Source organism: Aquarana catesbeiana, linkage group LG03 (assembly GCF_042186555.1).
Source record: "Aquarana catesbeiana isolate 2022-GZ linkage group LG03, ASM4218655v1, whole genome shotgun sequence".
In the NCBI taxonomy this organism is placed as follows: Eukaryota; Metazoa; Chordata; class Amphibia; order Anura; family Ranidae; genus Aquarana; species Aquarana catesbeiana.
In genome coordinates this window covers 579,450,983-579,470,358 of record NC_133326.1, presented here as the reverse complement: position 1 = coordinate 579,470,358, position 19,376 = coordinate 579,450,983, and the positions used below count along the sequence as shown (strand labels likewise).

At 40.0% G+C, this 19,376-nt stretch overlaps 1 protein-coding gene and 1 long non-coding RNA gene across 2 annotated transcripts in view; one reads left to right on the top strand and one right to left on the bottom strand.

Moving 5' to 3' along the window:
- The window catches only part of LOC141132953 (uncharacterized), a 136,879-nt gene extending 130,458 nt beyond the window's left edge, over positions 1–6,421 (bottom strand). Inside the window, exons 1-2 of the long non-coding RNA XR_012242989.1 lie at positions 6,348–6,421; positions 4,579–4,799 (exon numbers count right to left, since the gene is read on the bottom strand). This is a non-coding gene — a long non-coding RNA (uncharacterized lncRNA). The remainder of the gene's footprint in view (positions 1–4,578; positions 4,800–6,347) is intronic.
- The window catches only part of LOC141132952 (tetraspanin-15-like), a 274,647-nt gene that overhangs the window by 241,058 nt on the left and 14,213 nt on the right, over positions 1–19,376 (top strand). Inside the window, exons 6-7 of the mRNA XM_073621975.1 lie at positions 6,918–6,971; position 8,041. Of these exons, the coding sequence (XP_073478076.1) occupies positions 6,918–6,971; position 8,041 (55 nt within the window). The remainder of the gene's footprint in view (positions 1–6,917; positions 6,972–8,040; positions 8,042–19,376) is intronic.

Here is a 19,376-nt window from a genome sequence, read left to right as displayed (position 1 = left end):
ACTGCTTGATCGTTCTTATGGGAGGCAAGAGGGGACGCCCCCCCCTTCCCGCCGCCCTCCGGTGCTTCTACCGACTCACCGCTACAATCGAAGCCAGGATCGTTTTTTTTAAAAGTTTTTATTTCAGGCTTCCAAGCCTAGAGGTGAGATGTGGGGTCTTATTGACCCCATATCTCGCTGTAAAGAGGACCTCTCATGCCATATTCCTATTACAAGGGATGTTTACATTCCTTGTAATAGGAATAAAAGTGATCAAAACATTTTTTTTTTGGAAAAAAGTGTCAAACCAAAATAAAGAAAGTAAACTGAACAATAAAAAGAAAAAAAAAATTTTTAAAGCGCCCCGGTCCGTGTGCTCGCATGCAGAAACGAATGCACATGTAAGTCCCGCCCACATATGAAAACATGTTCAAACCACACATGTGAGGTATCGGTGCGAACGTTAGAACGAGAGCAATAATTTTAGACCTCCTCTGTAACTCAAAACATGTCACCAGTAAAAAATTTTAAAGCGTTGTCTATGGGGATTTTTAAGTAGCAAAGTTTGGCACCATTCCACGAGCGTGTGCAATTTTGAAGGGTGACATGTTAGGTATCTATTTACTCGGCGTAACTTCATCTTTCACATTATGCAAAGACATTGGGCTAACTTAACTGTTTTGTTATTTTTTAAAGCACAAAACTGTTTTTTTTTCCCAAAAAAAAAGCTTTCAAAAAATTGCTGCACAAATACCGAGATAAAAAGTTGCAACAACCGCCATTGTATTCTCTAGGGTCTTTGCCAAAAAAAAATATATAATGTTTTGGGGTTCTATGTAATTTTCTAGCAAATAAATGATGATTTTTACATGTGGGAGAGAAATGTCAGAATTGACCTGGGTGCTTCAAAACGCCTGGAGGTGCTCCCTGCATGTTTGTTCTCTGTATGTGGCCACGCTGTGTAAAAGTCTCACACATGTGGTATCGCCATACTCGGGAGTAATAGCAGAATGTGTTTTGGGGTGTAATTTGTGGTATGCATATGCTGTGTGTGAGAAATAACCTGATAATATGACAATTTTGTGAAAAAAAAATCTTGATTTTGCAAAGAATTGTGGGAAAAAATGACAACTTCAAAAAACTCACCATGCATCTTTCTAAATACCTTGGAATGTCTACTTTCCAAAAAGGGGTCATTTGGGGGGTATTTGTACTTTTCTGGCATGTTAGGGTCTCAAGAAATTAGATGTCAGTACTTCAGGTGTGATAAGTTTTCAGATATTGGCACCATAGCTTTTGGACTCTCACAAAGACCAAATAATATACACCGATTTGTACTTATTTTTACCAAAGATATGTAGCATTATAAATTGTGGCCAAAATTTACAAAGAAAAATTAGTAATTTGCTAAATTTTAGAACAGAAACAAAGAAAATTTCATTTTTTTACCGAATTTTCAGTCTTTTTTCTTTTATAGCACAAAAAATTTAAAAAAACCCAGCGGTGAATAAATACCACCAAAAGAAATCTCTATTTGTGTGAAAAAAAGGACAAAAATTTCATATGGGTACAGTGTTGCATGACTGAGTAATTGTCATTCAAAATGTGAGAGCACCGAAAGCTGAAAATTGGTCTGGTTATTAAGGGGGTTTAAGTACCCAGTTGTCAAGTGGTTACATTTATTATTGAAAGTTTCAGACTGTTGTAGGTAATCCCCTAGACTGTCACAATTGCGTCAAATGCGCATCAACTGACCCTTTGGAATCTCCCCCAGCCACTTTGGGTGATGGCAACTGGCTGTGGGATATAGCTCCTTCAGTTCCTTTAAAAATGTTTTGGTGTTGATCTGTCCACCACGCTTCATCAGAACCAGATCCAGGTAGCTGAGCTCTTGCGAGTCCCACTTCCCAGTGAACTTGAGTCCATAGCAGTTATTATTGATGCTGGCAAAAAATATTTTTAAATTTTCCTCTGTGTCATCCCATAATATAATTATATCATCAATGTATCTTTTGTATAAAGATATTTCTGGTATGTCTTGACCAAAGATACTTGATTCCTTTCATTGACTTATCAGTAGGTTGGCCACACTAGGAGCATATTTGCTTCCCATGGCCACTCCCCTGATCTGATTATAGTGAGAGCCCTCGTGCCAAAAATAATTGTTAGACATGGCTAAGTTGAGCACTTCCACCAAAAAATCTTTCTGTTCCCTCTGGAGATCAGAGTTATGATCTAGAGCCACTCTGGTGGTGAATAGAACATACAGTTGTCCCAAACTGGTATATAATGATTCAACATTTATCGTAACAATCAACATGCTGTCATTAATTGGGATATCTTTTAGGATGTTTATTAGATGTTTACTATCTCTCAAATAGGATGTATCGTTTTGTACAATGGGGTGTAAAAAACAGTCCACGTATTCCCCTATATGAGAGAACACAGAGTTAATACCACTAATGATGGGTCTTCCCGGTGGATATTCCTTATTTTTATAAATTTTTATGAATTTTTGGTAATTTATATATTACTGGTAGTCTAGGGGCATCTGGGACAAGATATCTGGCTTCTTATTTTTGTAAAATCCCTTTGTTGTGCCTGCTTAACAATCCTTTTCAGGGACGCTTTCAACTTATTTGTGGGGTTACCTCTAAGCTTTTTATAAGTATTGGTATCAGCTACCAACCTATTTAATTCTTTGTCCTTTCTCTTAAGCACCACAATTCTTCCCCCTTTATCGGCCATTCTAATTGCTATATTCTTCCTTTTCTCCAAAGCTTCTATACTTTTCTGTATGTTACCTTTTCTCTTACCCACCCTAGTTTGGATTAGTCTAATGTCCTGTTCCACCATAGATCTAAAAACTTCCAAGAAATGATTGGACGATTTCTTTGGATTGAATGTGGATTGATTCCTCAAACCAATATACTGAAATTCATTATTATTAGTAATTTCTGTAGTGGGTTTTTCTGCAAAATGTTTAATATTTAATTTCCTAATGAATTTCTCAGTATCAATAAAAACCTCAAACTTGTTGAAATCTTTATCTGGGGCATATTTTAGACCAACACTTTCAATTTGTTAGTGGTGAAAACTTCATCACTGAGATTGAAGATGCCCTGACTTATTGGTCTCTCTTTCTTTTTATTCTTCCTTCCTCCTCTCTTACCACTGGGGTATCTCTTTGTGCTCCATGCTGTCATTGGGATGCCTCCCACTGTTGCCACTGTGGGGCACCCTGCTGGCTCCAGTAAGTATCCTGGTTGTAATTGGTCCAAGGTTGGTTCTGATAATACCCACCCCGATAACCCTGCTGGCCTCTGTTGTGATCCCAACCACCCCTCTGGGTGGATCCCCATGTCCCCTCCTGTGAAAACCCCTATGGGACTAGTTGCCTCTATATGGTTAATTACCATTTTGTAAAGGTTGCAACCAATTACGAGTAGGTATTCCATAGTTCATATTCCTTTCTGGCTCATAATGGTTCCTTGCTGCATTGGGGGTGGTTCTAGGAGCCCCCTCCCCCATAATAGTCTGCATAGAAATTATATAGGTTATATTCATTTTTACCAAATTCTCCTTTAAAAGAAAGTAAGTGCATCAAAAAAATGTTCACGTTTTTAATAGCAGATAGTGGATTTAAAGGTAGTTCCTTCATATGTGAGCCTATAGCTGATTGATCCTTATTGTCCCTCATTGGCCCAGTCACAGTTCATATGAAAGCAGTCTTTTCATCTATAATTCCATCTTGATTAAAAATATTTCTTTTTTCTTTTTGTATTAAAGTTTTGACTTTTCTTTTTTATTATGACCTCGCTCCCAAAAATTGGACTTCACCTGTATTCTTTTTTTATGTGGATCTGATCAGGTAGACAATAATGTAAGTCTGTCAGAATGTAGCAAGGACCGGCACTTTGAAGTAAAGAAATAAGTTACCGAAAGGCAAAGAAAGCCAGAGAAACATGCAATTGTTATAGAATCTCCAAACATAGTGTTTGATCTTTTGTATCCTGTCAGCAAAGCCGAGCAGAGCCTCCTCATCAACGCTTGGACTCCTTGTCATCCCTGGACTGGGGCAATGATATGATAGGTCAGGCCATGAGGTTATTATTTTACTTTATGTTCCCTTCATAAAAAGAAAACAAGTTCTTTCATCAGGAGCAATTATGTAGAAAAATAAAGAAAGTTTTTTTGTGTTTTTCTTCAAATGAGAAATAATAAGACAGAAGAATAGGTCTTCAGTACTCAAGAGGAGCAGCAGACAGCAGAAAGGCCTAAAGAAGCTGACAGATCGTAGTCTTTGCTTATACTCCTCTTGAACATATGACCAATTGCTGTAATCAGCTGACAGTTTTGTAGTATGTACTATTTTTACAATGACAAAAAAGGCTTTCTATTCTATTTTATTCAGTTTCATGAACAACTGATCAGTAGCTTCAATTAATTAGTCACGACTGAAGATATAGCAAGATCCTGTAATGCATTCAAGCTGAACTCCATAAACAAAATCAACAATTTAAAAATATTTCTCAATAGCCACAGGGGATAAAAATCCAAGTTGTGTGCATCAAATGCCTCTTTAAACCCAGGTATTACCTTGCAAAAGTAGCAGTGACTTCATCACATCTGTACTGTACCAACAGCAGGGCTGTGGGAGGGACCCAACAGACCCCACCCACTACAGGCTGCCTGCTGAAAACTACAGGAGGGGGCGCAGACAAGACCAGTCACCCTGCAGAAGGTGAGAGGACAGCAGTGATCAGTCTTTATTACAGGACGTTCAGAGGCAAAGTCTCACACTGGATTACTGTAGAGATCTGAAAGAAATACACAAAACACACCAAGATTGCAGTAAGAATGCACATGCTTCTTGTATTTAAAGTTGGTTTAAAGACAAACCAATAAATACACAGTTCAGATACTTATGGGAGCTGTCTTAAGTAACAAATAATTTTGTATTTCTGTCCATTCAGTCTAAACCTTTTTTAATTATTATTTTTAGTCCAGATATTTACATAAGTTCTTAGTTACATAGTAAGTAAGGTTGATTATAAATACAGGTACATCCGGTTCAACATTTGTGTGTGTGCGAGCATCGCTATGAATTAACATATCCTTGCAGATTATGTTAATTTAGAAACACATCTAAGATTTTTTTTTTAAGTTATCTACACTTTCAGTTGATACCACTAACTGTAGAAGGAAGTTTCACCTCTTTTTCACTCTAACAGTAAAACCCTATTCATACCTGAGTGTTTTGTAGCTTGAAGCCTGAAGCTACAAAACGCTGGAGGGGAAAAAATCAATTATTCTCTATGGAGATGGTTCACATCTCCACTCCAAAACGCCTGAAGCGAGAAGCTCCAAAACACCTGAAGCTCAAACAAGTTCTGGAACTTTTCTTTTAGGCAGATTTGGGTGTTTTTCTCTTTTTACATTGGTGACCTTTTGACCTGTACAAAATCACGACAAATATGCGCCAAAATCGGGGTAAAACTGAGCCCAAAATTGCAGTAAAATTGCGCAACTTTCTGCCTGAAAACGCTACGCTCAGGTGTGAATGGGGCCTAAAGAACCCTATGAGCAGTTTAAGATTAAACTGCGTCTTGTCCAGCTTTATTGTGTGGCCACTTGTCTTCTTCAGAGACAATTTCTTCCCAATATTACAGTCACCATTGATAGATTTGTATAATGCGATCATATCACCTCTTCAGTACCTTTTGTTCAGAGAGCATAAGTTTAATTTTTGTAGTCAGTCCTCATAGCTGAGGTCATCCAGCCCCCTTATTAAATTTCTTGCCTTTCTCTGGACTCCCTTCAGATTAAGTATATCCTTCCTGTAGACTGGTAAACTGCATACTCAAGATAAGGCTACACCAGAGTTATGTACAGTTGGAGAATTCCAGTTTTATATATTGTGTAAATACTCTTTTTAATTCATGATAGCAGTACCCTTGCTGACTGTAGCTTGGCATTGTATGCTATTGCTGAGTATGTGATCTACAATGACCCCAGATCCTTTTTGATCCTCGATCTCCCCCTATTACATACATATTTTAGTCCCCAAGTGCAAAATTTTACATGATTCAATATTAAATCTCATCTGCCATATAGTTGTCCACCCCTATATTTTATCGAAGTCTTCTTGTAAAGATCTACACTTCCCTTCCACACAGCATAGCCAGATGACCAGACTTAGTCACACAATACAGCTTAGACACCTATGCCCAGCCTATGATTGGACAGTGAAGGAGCAGCAGACTGATGAGCCCTCTCACCCTGTCAGCATGTTCCTCGTTGTTACGTGTGCATGCCAGACACCCTATTTGTCGCCCTCCCCACCCCCTGGTCCCCACTGTACTTACCTCCGGGTTTGCCAAGCTGTCAGCACCCCTGCAGCCACTCCAGCTGTCCTCCGCTCTTCTCTATCAGCGCTTCCAAGACAAACCAGATGGATTCTGATTGGTCAGCGACTTTACTCTATGAGTCACTTAGCTGGAAATAAGGTTTCGTTGTTAGTTATGTGATTAGAAAATGTCACATATTGATGGTTTTGCCCTTTTTTACCCTTATACTTGATCTTAATTATTTGTTTTCTAAGCCCTGTGTAAGCATACTGTACTGTGTAATATAATCTACGTTATGCATGGGTTCTCAGAAGTCAAATATTGGAAAATCATGTTACCTTGTCAGCAGTTCTCTTCATTTGGCAGTTAAATGCTTTTAAATTAAGTTTACTGAACATTTCCTCATATTGTTTTCTTTGGCATTTTTTATTATGTGTGTGACTAAAATACATTTTGGGCATTCCTTTCTAAAATGTTAGCAGTTTAATAATAAAATGTTAATGTTTCAGTCCCCTGTTCTCAGACCCAGAGTTGGTGAGCCACATTACACTGTATGAAATGAATTAATCTGTCTAATTTTGCTTTCAGAATTCTGGTGGGGTGAAGAACACATTGTGTGGATACCAGACACTTGATAAAGAGGTAAGGCAAACCTTTTTTGTCCCATATGTAGATAAAAAAGGCTAAAAAAATGTAAATGTCATACCATTTAGTGGCTTGCTAAAATAGTTTAAAATGCAGGTTAAAGACCAGAAGGCCCATTCAATGGTCATTTTAATGTTCCTTAAGCCTGCGTAACACTAATGCGATCTCTGACATTGCATGTGATTCGTACCCACACCGCAGGTGCCGATCACATGCAATGTCTGAGCAATGCGAGTTCAGCCATAGGGTTGTATGGCTGAACTTGCACAGAAAAAGGTGCAGGGACTTGTTTTTCCCTGCACTAGAATTGGATCACATGGGTGTTCTCATCTATGTGATCCGATTCCTGTGCGAGTTCACAGTTCACACTGCGATATGTGAACCATTCTGGGGGTGTCATTAACAATGTATTGACACACGCAGCGGTTTGCATAAGGCAGTGTGAACTGCCTGGGGGAGAGGAGCGATGCGGGAGCTGGCGCTGGACTCGCACTGATTCCCGCATCAAACTAATCTGAACCTAGGCTAATAATTAGAAGCTTGCAATTCAAATCAGCTCTGCAACTAGGGGGTTACTATCAATGATGGTTCCAGGAAGAGCTACTGATAGGCAGGTTATGCCTAACCAACCAGTCATTGAGTCTGCCTGAACAAACTTCCTGGATGGTGGCAATGCTCATCTGACCCCCCCCCCCCCCCCCCCCCCAGCTGCAGTTAGACATTCAGCGGGCCAAGTCTGGTGCAGGTTTAGTGATAGGATAGAAGACTTGTGGGAGGTTTAAATAACATGGGGTGGTTACCAGCAGTGTTATTTTCGTCTACTAAAATATGATTAAAACAAAAACAATTCAGATGACTAAAATAGGGCTAAAACTAAAATGGTATTTTAGTCAAAGAGCTATGACTAAAACTAAGTTGAAATTTGATGTCAAAATTAATTCTGCACTACCACAGTAGGGGGCATCTACTAAGCGGCTGAAAAATTTTTTTAAGAAATAGGCTTTTCTTAATATTTAATATTGGTAATATATTCAGGTGATATGTGCAGTAGCATTACAACTAATAGAGTTTACAGTTTTTGGGGTTTTTTTTTATATTTTAAAGTTGTATTTTTGTTTGTTTATGAACCTTGGTTTTATTAATAAAGACGGTATACGTATTTTAAAAATGGCTAAATCTGTGTCTGTAGTGCATGTTTAAACGTTTAAGGCTACTTTCACACTGGGGCAGTGCTGGCGTTAGCAGTAAAGTGCCGCTAGTTTTAGCGGCGCTTTACCGCTGTTATAGTGGCACTTTTCGGCCGCTAGCAGGGTGCTTTTAACCCCCGCTAGCAGCCGAAGAAAGGGTTAAAAGCGTCCATGTTGTGGCGCTGCCCATTCGTTTCAATGGGCAGGGCATTTTGGGAGCAGTGTATACCCCGCTCCCGCACCGCCCCAAAGATGCTGCTTGCAGGACTTTTTTTTCCATCCCGCAAGTGCAATGCCCCAGTGTGAAAGCCCGAGTGCTTTCACACTGGGGCATTGCACTTGCGGGATGGAAAAAAAAGTCCTGCAAGCAGCATCTTTGGCCATGTGAGGCACTTTTCAGACGCTTTACAGTCGCTATCCTTAGCGCTAAAACGCCCGAAAAGTGCCCCAGTGTGAAAGGGGTCTGAAGCGGTGTTCCGCCCGGGGAAAGAAAATAAGAAAAAGTCAGCAGCTACAAATACTGTAGCTGCTGACTTTTAATATATGGACACATACCTACCCAGGGAGCCCACGATGTTGGCACCCTAGCCGATTTTTGGATCGACTCTCGGGTGCTGCCGCCACGATTTGTTGCAAGGGAAACCAGCAGTGAAGCCTTTAGGCTTCACAGCCGTTTCCCTACTGTGCATGCGTGAAGCATGCTGCACTTTTTGACCACTTAAACCCCTGACCATTTGGGTGGCCAAAGACCAGAGCTTTAACTGACAATTGCGCGGTCGTACAACGTGGCTCCCAGACAAAATTGACGTCCTTTTTTTCCCACAAATAGAGCTTCCTTTTGGTGGTATTTGATCACCTCTGGCGCTATAAACAAAAAAATAGCAACAATTTTGAAAAAAACGCATTATTTTTTACTTTTTGCTATAATAAATATCCCCAAAAAATATATATTAAAAAAAAAATAAATTTCCTCAGTTTAGGCCGATACGTATCCTTCTACATATTTTTGGTAAAAAAAATCGCAATAAGCATTTGGTTTGTGCAAAAGTTATAGCGTCTACAAAATAGGGGATAGTTTTATGGCATTTTTATTGATAATTTTTTTTTACTAGTAATGGCGGCGATCAGCGATTTTTAATGTGACTGCGACATTATGGCGGACACATCGGACACTTTTGGCGTGATTTAGGGACCATTCACATTTATACAGCGATCAGTGCGATTAAGAATGCATTGATTACTGTGTAAATGTGACTGGCAGTGACGGGGTTACCATTAGGTGGCGCTGTAGGGGTTAAGTGTGTCCTAGGGAGTGATTCTAACTGTGGGGGGGGGAGGGTGTCTGTGACACGTCACTGATTACCGCTCCCGATTACAGGGAGAGGTGATCAGTGACAGTGTCATTAGGCAGAACGGGGAGATGCTTGTTTACATTAGCATCTCCCCTATCTTCCTCACCGACGATCATGGGTATCCCAGCTGACATTAAGTCCGCAGGACCCACGATCACGCGGGCGCGTGCATGCCCGCAAGCCGCTTCTTAAAGGGCAACGTACAGGTCAGGAAGCGGTTAATTGGGGGAAGGAGGAAGGGGCCGAACTTCTGAGGGACAGCGCCACGGCACCGTCTCCCTGAAAGTGGGCAAGGGTACCTATCAAAAACCACAGCCTTTGAGAAAAAATTGATAGGGATGAACTCTGACCCTTAACGGTACTTAAGGCCAGTCTCCTTTCCCCTACCGATTGGGGAAAGAAAAAGAAAATCTCCCACTCACATATTTCTGCGGGTGCCACTTCACCCCAGGCCAAAGCATATTTTCAAGTCCTATAATTGAAGTTCCCTGAAGAACTCAAGACCATTAGGTCTGGGAGTGTCCAAGAAGCGACCCCAGCAAGACTCGCTATGTCAGTGTACCAAGCCCTCCTGGGCTAATTCAGCTAACTTTTATCAGTGTTACCCCCTTCCGAATTCTTCGCAAAAGAAGTGGCAGAAGTCGAAACAGAGGGAAAGCGTCAAGGGAGAACTGGTCCCTACGGTGTTACCAATGCATCTACCCTTATTGCCAGTGGAACCCTCGTCCCGGTCACAAGTTGTCCCAACTTGTTGTAGAACTTGGAATCTAGTAGATTCACCTGCAGAGTTCCCCCTGCCACTATTCTATACCTGGAATATGCACTGATGATGAAGACGGCACTTGTGCTGTCCCAGACAGAATGTGGTTCACCTTCCTGAACCGCATGACTCCTGGTGCCACCCTGGTGGTTGATATACATGCCCCTACAGAGGCTTTTCCAGATAGAACCTACAGCTGGTTTGTACCATAATCCAGAGCAAGGCGTACTGGCCAAAAGCTCCAAGATATTTATGGGCAGTATACTCTCCTGTGGAGACCAAGTCCACTGAACTGTAGCCACCCTCGAACCAAATGGAGAAACTGGCATCAGTGGTTATTATTTTCCAATACCTGAAAGGAAGAATTCAACCTTTCTAGATTCCGATCCATCAACCACCAATCTTTAGCTGTACAACACCCCGGGAACAGAGCCCTCCGGCAATCCAATGCCTGGATCTTCAAGTTCTAGATAGAGAAAATTATCCTCTACCAAGACCTGGAGTAGGACTGAATATAAGGAATGTGCTTCGACCTAGATACAGCTTTCTACTTCAAAATGTATCGAAGGAAAATCTGGACCAACTGCTACCTGAGCAAAGGTTATTGAGGTATACTGAGATTGACACCCCCTGCGTCTTTAGCAAGTCCAGCACCGGAGCTAATAGCTTTGTGAATGTCAGAAGTTGTGGCCAGCCCGAAGGATGCTAGCATGCATGTTATGAACACCATAACATGTGCCCCCTAGTATGAATAGGCTCTTATTGTGTTGGTGCACTTTTTTTCCAGTATTGTCAGGGGACTTTGGGAAAAGATCAGGGGTCTAAACGGATCCCTGATGTTTCACTTCTGACGTTGACAAAGAGATTGAGGGCACAAAGGCCTCTATCTCCTTTTCTTCTTCAGCCGTGCAGACTGTAATGAACACAGAAATACTTGGTATAGAGCACTGTGTATTCATTTACAAACAGGAGACATAGCAAGACATGACTGATGTTTACTAGGTCTTCCATTATGAATGAAGACAGCATTTGTAGAGCATTCCTGTGTTCATTCATGGGGTAAGTAAAAATAAAAGCATGTTTGACAAGGGGCATTACCTATGAATAGCTGTATTTATGGTGCTGACTAAAGTTTAGTCTAAACAAGTGGTAAACAAAAGTAGAACTCAACAAGGGAAAATTATTAATGAAGTTACCAAATATGTCTCTTTAAGAGAGGTGCTCTGTAAAGCCCCTTACCAGTAAGTCTAAGTTTTTGTGATGTATGCCTTAATGTATAAAGGCATAGATTCATGATAGAGGATAACTGTCCTTCACTAAATACATCTTTTCTTCTTGAACCCAGGAACAGTAATGGTCACAATTCAGTTGTTGGTCACTGTCCTTTGACAATGATCACTTGACAAAGTGTTGTATAAAAACTTATTATGATAAGATTATCCTCCCTCTACCCTTAACTGTCAAATGACAGTTGCTGCACTGTGCCAAAATATCCCTAGCCAGCAAAGAAAATAAATACAAATTAGAAATAAAATATTATCTCCTTCTTAAGAAGCAATTTTATTTTAGGAGTCAATATAAATGTAATTTGTTTTCTGGTACTAATGATGAAGTAGGTGCATGTGATCCCATGTGATGACATTAATAGGATATTCTTCTCTTACAAGCAATCAGAATTTAATAAAGGATTAGATCATTAGCACTGACATTCCTGGTGTCACCTTGGCAAATTAGGCAAATGATCCTATGTGCATGTGTCAGTTGGGTAAACTGTGAGAAAGGTGGCAACGCTTGACAGCCCAGAAACAGGATATTATTACTTGTTTAGAAAAGCTTTCTCTTTTTGTACTATCATGTGGTGTTCATCACCCTATTTCTGGCTTTTTCATAGCAATGTTATACATAGGTGTCAAAATGGGCCATCTCGCACAATTCCTGAAGCCCACACTGAGTACTCTGATAACAAATGCCTCCAAGCATAGAGGGGCTTGGAAATGCATTCACTGTGAACCACGCAATGCTTAAAGAGGAACTGAAAAAAGCTAAGATTTTCAGTGTTTTAGGGAAAATCTAGAAATATTTAGTATGTCCAAACAGTCCCCTGAAAATATACCTTTTGTCCAGAATTCCTCTTGAAATATAGCAAAGTACTTCTTGTAAGTGAGTTTGCCTAGGCACTCCTATACCTACAGCCTGTAAATTAGCAGTGTGCGATCTAGGACTTCTGATGGTCTCTGGACATTTGGAGTGAGATTTGATGTCTGACTGTGATGCTCACTGCCTCTTCCAAGATTGCCACTTCCACAAAGAGACATAGTGCACAACATAATCGGTGATCGGGAAAAGATCAGCTGCTTTAAGTGGTTGTAAAGTCTTAAGGTTTTTCAGCTTCATGCATTCTATGCATGAAAGTGAAAAACCTTCTGTGCTGCAGCTCCCTCCCCTTTTTTCTTACCTGAGACCGATTCGATCCGATCCAGCGATGTGCATGAGCACTGCGGCTCTAGCCGCTGACGCTCTCCTCATTGGACACGTTGATAGTAACAGGAGCCATTGGCTCACGCTGCTGTCACTCAAAAGCTGTGATGTGGGGAGCAGGGCCAAGTCCTGCTGTCTGTGTCAATGGACGCAGCAGCTTTCTGTGGGGGCACCAATGGAGAGGAGGGGCTTGGAGCATCGACGGGGGACCCCAGAAGAAGAGGATCGAGGCTGCTCTGTGCAAAAGCATTGCACAGAGCTGGTAAGTATGGGCATTTTTGTTAAAAACAAATCAAGGGTTTACAAAGACTTTAAAGACCACAGACAATACTAGTGTGGGCCTTTGAGGGCCTTCCAATTCCTCTTTGAATGTATGCTCATGGCTCTGACTTTCAGCGTTAATGCAGCAGCTGCTGTCCTTATTGTCCATAGTGAATTCCATGAGCAGTAGGGAAGAGCGAATGTGTCTGGGTTTAGTTACCATAAAAATACTGTACAGCAGGGAGAGGGTCTACCTTTTCATGCAACTTTGAGGGCAGCATGGGAAAAGCACCAATCCTTTCAATTACATGGTTGAGAAATTCCTTTAAAAGGTACGATTCTCATGACAATGTCAGTAACACTATATTCTGGAATCACATATTTTGCATGGGTGATTGTTTTTTTTAATTTTTTATCCAGCGATGAATGGCTTGCATTGAATGGTAGAGGTCAGGGCTAAACCAGATCTAAAATCTATAGGAAAGTTTTTTCGTACAAAAAAATTAGAGTTAGAACCCCGACGTCATACAAATTGGCCAGTGATGCCCTCCACCCTCATGAGCGCAAAGCAGTCACTTTATTTACTGTGCTGCTCGTGCGCCATTTTCCTCCTCCTATTCAAGGGCACAGAATAGTCACTTGCCTTTTTAGTGCTGCTCATGTGCCCTTCTTCTGCTTTTTTGCTCATCTGACGTATGCCCACCAACTGGTTATGAGAAATCGGCAGAATTTTTTTTTTTTTTTACAGCACACACTAATTTTGGTAGCATAATTATTAATGTGGAATGTATGTTTCTTACTAAAGAACATGATTTTTTATCAAGTTGTTATGGGTAAACTTCCCGTTAAGCAATCCAAAGTCTGTGGTAGAATCACCTGCTTTGTTGTTGAAAAAGAAAAAATATTTTATCTGTTTATGCAAGTCACTGTGTTTTTAGGCAGATACTAAACAACTTACTGCTTTGTGAATGCTCTATAAATAGTTATCATTTTGCATCTTGTTCTGTTAAGTAAAATTGACTATTTTCATTTATCTATCAGTAATGGCATGAAGGGTTTCTAAATTAAACAAAAAAAGACAGAAGACACTGCAGAGGATGCAGTAGGATAGTTTTTATCAAGGATACTAGGCCTAACTAGTATATGCTTAACTTTTTTTTTATCTATGGGGATAGGGTTGCATTAAACGGGAGTATTATCATATGAGGTGGTTTATGAGCTCACTGACAGCTGAAGTCACAATAATGTTGGGATCCACCCAGATGCCTGAACAGCAGCTGGCTCAGCCGCTCAGATGCCCCGCCCCAGTGAGCACTGGAGCGGCAGAGCACAGAGTGGTGACTGATGGCGAACCCGAGAACTGAGCAGTCAGCTCAGTTAGTCGGCGGGGAACAGCTGCAGCCATCTACGTGAGTATGTGTGTTTTGTTTTTTTGGGTTTCTGTACTTCCCTTTTATTGTAGATCTAGACTCAATCAATAAAATTTCATATAAGCTTTTATATGCTATTGTAAATTCAAAAGTATTTTTTAATCTTTTTAAATCTTTATTAAAATAAATAAAATAAAAATAGAAAACAGCGCTAAACCATCCACTTACAATAAAACTCCAAAAAATACAAAGTAGCACATATAACCATATTCTTTCCAAAGATTATGCAAGTCCATATATTCACACATGAACTAGACAAATAAATCCAAAGAGCAAAATGCAATGTGCAAAAACATATATTAAAAATATTCTAAGAATTAGGCAAATTCATATAGTTACACTTAAATTATGCAAATCCATATATCCATAGTGAGAAATAAGACGAAAAACATGCGAAGGTATGTGATTCACTTATATAGAAAAGGCCTTCCAACATGTGAAAACAAAGTAGAAAGTCCAAAGGATGCAAGGGTGCAACTGAAATTGGTTAATGAGCTCCACCACCAAACACCAACAATTAGCATACACCTCATACCAGATGATGTGGACCAAAAATTATATTGGACATAAGTGCATGTGGTAACCAATGGAAAAACGGCATCAGAGGCAAGCAATGGCTACTCGATAATGACTTTAAATTGAAGTAAGGAATAAAAGAACAAACAAACATAGTGAAACCCATTTAAAACTATGTTCTTTTATTTAAAAGTTATAATTACCTTAAAATGCCTTGTATTCATGCAAAAACAAAATAGATCCCATCAGGTCATGGAAAAGCAAAGCCGCAAGTGACGGCACAACGTGCGTGATGTCATCTGTACCAGGCCTATCCGGACATGTCTCATCATCCGTGATGTCCTCTTAGGGGCAGGCTGAACCTGCCACAAGTTACTGATGATCCAAAGGTCCTTATTCAGGCACTTTCTGCTATAGAGTGACAACTAGAGATGCACCGAAATTTCAGTGACCACAACATATCGGATGAAAAATGTGACAATAATGTAATGATAATGCACGTGATTTTGCCTCAATTTTGCTGCAATTTTACCATGATTTTACTGTGCTTATGGTGTGTTTTTCATAGGTCATGAGACTCAAAAACTGCATCAAAAACGTAACACAGGTGCGTTCTTGCTGCGTTTTCAATCCAATGGGGAGATGTGTTTTTGGTGTGTTTTTTTTTAACTGACCAAAAATGTAGCAAGCAAGATTTTTAACACCACAACAGAAGCACAAGGGACCAGTGTGAAGACATACATAGAATTTTAAAAAATGCATTTTTCTTGAGCTTTTCTTGCGCTAAAGGTGCCAATATTGGCCAACAATAAATTCACATTCATTTACATTCATTATATTAATCCGTTCCAGACCGCCCACCGCACATATACTGTGGCAGTACCTGTACGTTGTCCACGATTCCAGGTCTGGGGCGCACCCGCCGCCAGCGACCCGTGATCGTTCTCGGGAATGACAGAACAGCGGTCTGCCTATGTAAACAAGGCAGTGTGTCGTTCTGTCACAGACAAAGAGAGAGATCTGTGATTCCTAGTAATCAGGAACACAGATCTCCGTCTTTGTCCAGTGTCAGCACCCCCCACACAGTCAGTAAACACACCCGGGGAACACATTTAACCCTTTGATTGCCCCTGATGTTAACCCCTTCCCTGCCAGTGTCATCTACACAGTGATCAATGCATTATTTTAGCACTGATCACTGTATTGGTGTCACTGGTCCCCAAAAAGTGTTCAATTTGTCCACCGCAATGTCGTAGTCCCGCTAAAAATCACTGATCGCTGCCATTACTAGTAAAAAAAAAAAAAAGTCCCTAAATCTATCCCATAGTTTATAGATGCGATAACTTTGGCGCAAACCAATCAATATGCACTAACTGGGATTTTTTTTTACCAAAAATATGTAGCAGAATACAATTTGGCCTAAACTGATGAAGAAATTTGATTTTTATTGGATATGTGTTATAGCAGAAAGTAGAAAATATTGTGGTTTTTTTTGCAAAATTGTTGCTCTTTTTTTATAGCGCAAAAAAATAAAAACCGCAGAGGTGATCAAATACCACCAAAAGAAAGCTCTATTAGTGGGGAAAAAAAAAGGACATAAATTTTGTTTGGGTACAACGTCGCACGACCGCGCAATTGTCAGTTAAAGTAGTGCAGTGCCGTATCACAAAAAATGGCCTGGTCATTAAGGGGGTAAATCCTTCTAAAGTGGTTAATTAAAAAGTTGAATAAAATACAATAATGTATAAAATATATATGTATTTTTTTTAAACTGTTGTTTTAGGTTTCGGGACCAAAATTTTCGTTGGTGCATCTCTAGTGACAACACAACCCTGTCACGTATGCATTTGGTGGAGACTATAAGCAGTTGTGCCAGTGCTTATTGCACAGGCATGTTTCATTGCTGTTATGAGAAAATCCAAAAATGTATTAATACACCATGCTTTAACAAACGAAATGATATCCATATACGGTTTACATTTACTTAAATCCTTAATGCATTTCATTTAGGGCGGTTTTGGCAACAGAACTTTGTTGCCTTTTCATACAAAATACACATTTTTGTGAAATGGAAGCTTACAGCAGGGAAAGCTAGCTATACTAGCAATCAAAGCGTTATTAGCAACAAGTGTTGACATGGTGGCTCTCAATCAGTGCTTGTTTCATGGTCACTCAGCCATCTGGGAGGCTCTGAATAGTGCACTTATGCTAATTCATACCAGTCACACCATGCTGATTAAAGCAATTTACTTCTTCAATATGGAAATGTAATAGTCACAGATGAGCAGGGACTGTGCAATGGAAGAGACTTGAGTGTTTCCACAATGTATATTGTGTGCAAATCATTGTATTGTGTATGAATGTATGTAATATCTATGAGACAGATCCTGCTCTTACTGTAAAATCAATAATTCATTTTGTTTAATGTTTAGTTTGCGTCTCTTTTCAAACTGTGCCCATAAAAAAAAATATATCTGTTGTGAACTAAATCAAGGCAAGTTCTACTCTTATAATTACTTGTTGCAAAGGTGTGTTTAATATTATGATGCATAAAGCAAAGCTCCCAACTGTCCCAGATTTGGAGGGACTGTCCCTTTTTCTCTCTTTCCCCCCTCATTTGTCCCTCATTTTGGTCTGATCTATATAGTTGTATATAAAATGCACTTTTTATCTTTCAAAAATTGTTTCCCAGTGCTAAACCTTTCATCTAAATTGCTGCATTTGTAAATTTAAAAAGCCAATATAAAGGAATAGTAGTGGTAAAAAAAAAAAAAAGCACTTGCGGGTTATAATTAACCTTTTTTTTTTTTTGTTCATTCTTCTTTAAAGGGGTGTGGCAGGGGGCGTGTCCTATTCCTACATACATTTGCTAGTAGGCGTCCCTCATTCCCATCTCAAAATGTTGGGAGGTATGCATAAAGTACATTACTACTGTACCACTATGGCATAAAATCATGGGAATGTAAATTGATGGATTTCCTGGAATATTTTATAGCTTGACTTTTTTTTGGGGGGGAGATAAAGCATTCTGTCTGTCATTATAGTTTGAAACGGCATGCTTTCTCATTCAGACATGAATGAGACATTCACTCGTATATGAATCTCAAGACAAGTGGGGGTGAAATGGTTTCCTAAATTAACCAACAAGATTATAGAGACAAGAATGATAGTTGAAGTTATAATGGCTTCTATGCAGACATCCCAACCTGCAAAAACTCATTTCAGGGAGGTGGGTGTAGCTTAAGCTGTGCTATATATTGGGTGTGGCTTAAATTGGGTGTGGTTTAATAATGTTTGAGATGACTTGCAAAATGCAGTAATGTTAAATAGGGAATATACAGTGCGGAGTGTATGGAAGTGGGTAGTATGTGCATGTGAGGAGTGTGTATTGCACAGCGGGGAGTAGTATGTGCAGGATGGTGTCAGTAGGGCAGTGGACGGTGTCAGTAGTTCTTTATTTTTATTATTATTTTTTTACAATTGTATTTTTTAAATTATTTTTTACAATTTTACTTTTTTATTTTTTGTTCTTCACAATGATTAGGATTGGGGGTGGGGGGTAGTGGACAGTGTGTCAGTAGTTTTTGGTTTTTATTATTTTCTCTATTTTTTACAATTTTGTTGTTTATTATGTACTTTAAATATATTTTTTTTAATATTTTTTTCACAGTGCTTCTGGGGAAGGGGTGGAGAGTATGTGGCGGAGTTGGTGTCAGTAGCTTTTATTTTTTACATATTGTTTTTTTACAATTTAATTTATTTTTGTAATACACAATACTTTTTGGGGGAGGGGGTTGGGGCAGTGGACAGTGTTGGTAGGGCAGGGGGTTGGTGTCAGTAGTTTTTTTATTTTATATATTTTTTTATAATCACATTTTTTTATCATTTTTTTTTTAAATCAACCCTGTTGGGGGGGGGGGGCTTTCGTGAAATATCAGGGATCTAAAGAGACCCCTGACATGTCCTCCTTGAGACAGGAAAAGGGACTGAGGACATTGAGTCCCCAGTCCCTTTCTCAGCATTGAATATGAATGGACAGAAGACAGAGACTCCTGTCCATTCATAAACTGAGCAGAGTAAACACAGAGGTTACTCTGCTCAGTTTTCACAGGACACAGGAGCGATCTCGCTCACTGTGTCCAATTCAGAAAAGGCAGAGGCCGGTAAATGACCAATCCCTTCCTCCGCTTGCCATCCTGACAGATCCCCACAACTGGCGGGAGAGGAGAGGAGGGAAGCCGGCTGCGGGGGACGAGGGGGGGGTAGAGGAGGAGGACAGGGAGCCGGAGAAGAAGGGGGGGTGAAGGACATGGAGGGGAGATGGAGGAGGAGGATACAGGGAACAGTCTCCCTGTATAACTTTTTAATCGTCAGCCGCGGGAGGGAGAGAAGGAGATGCGGCTGTCAGCTATACAGGG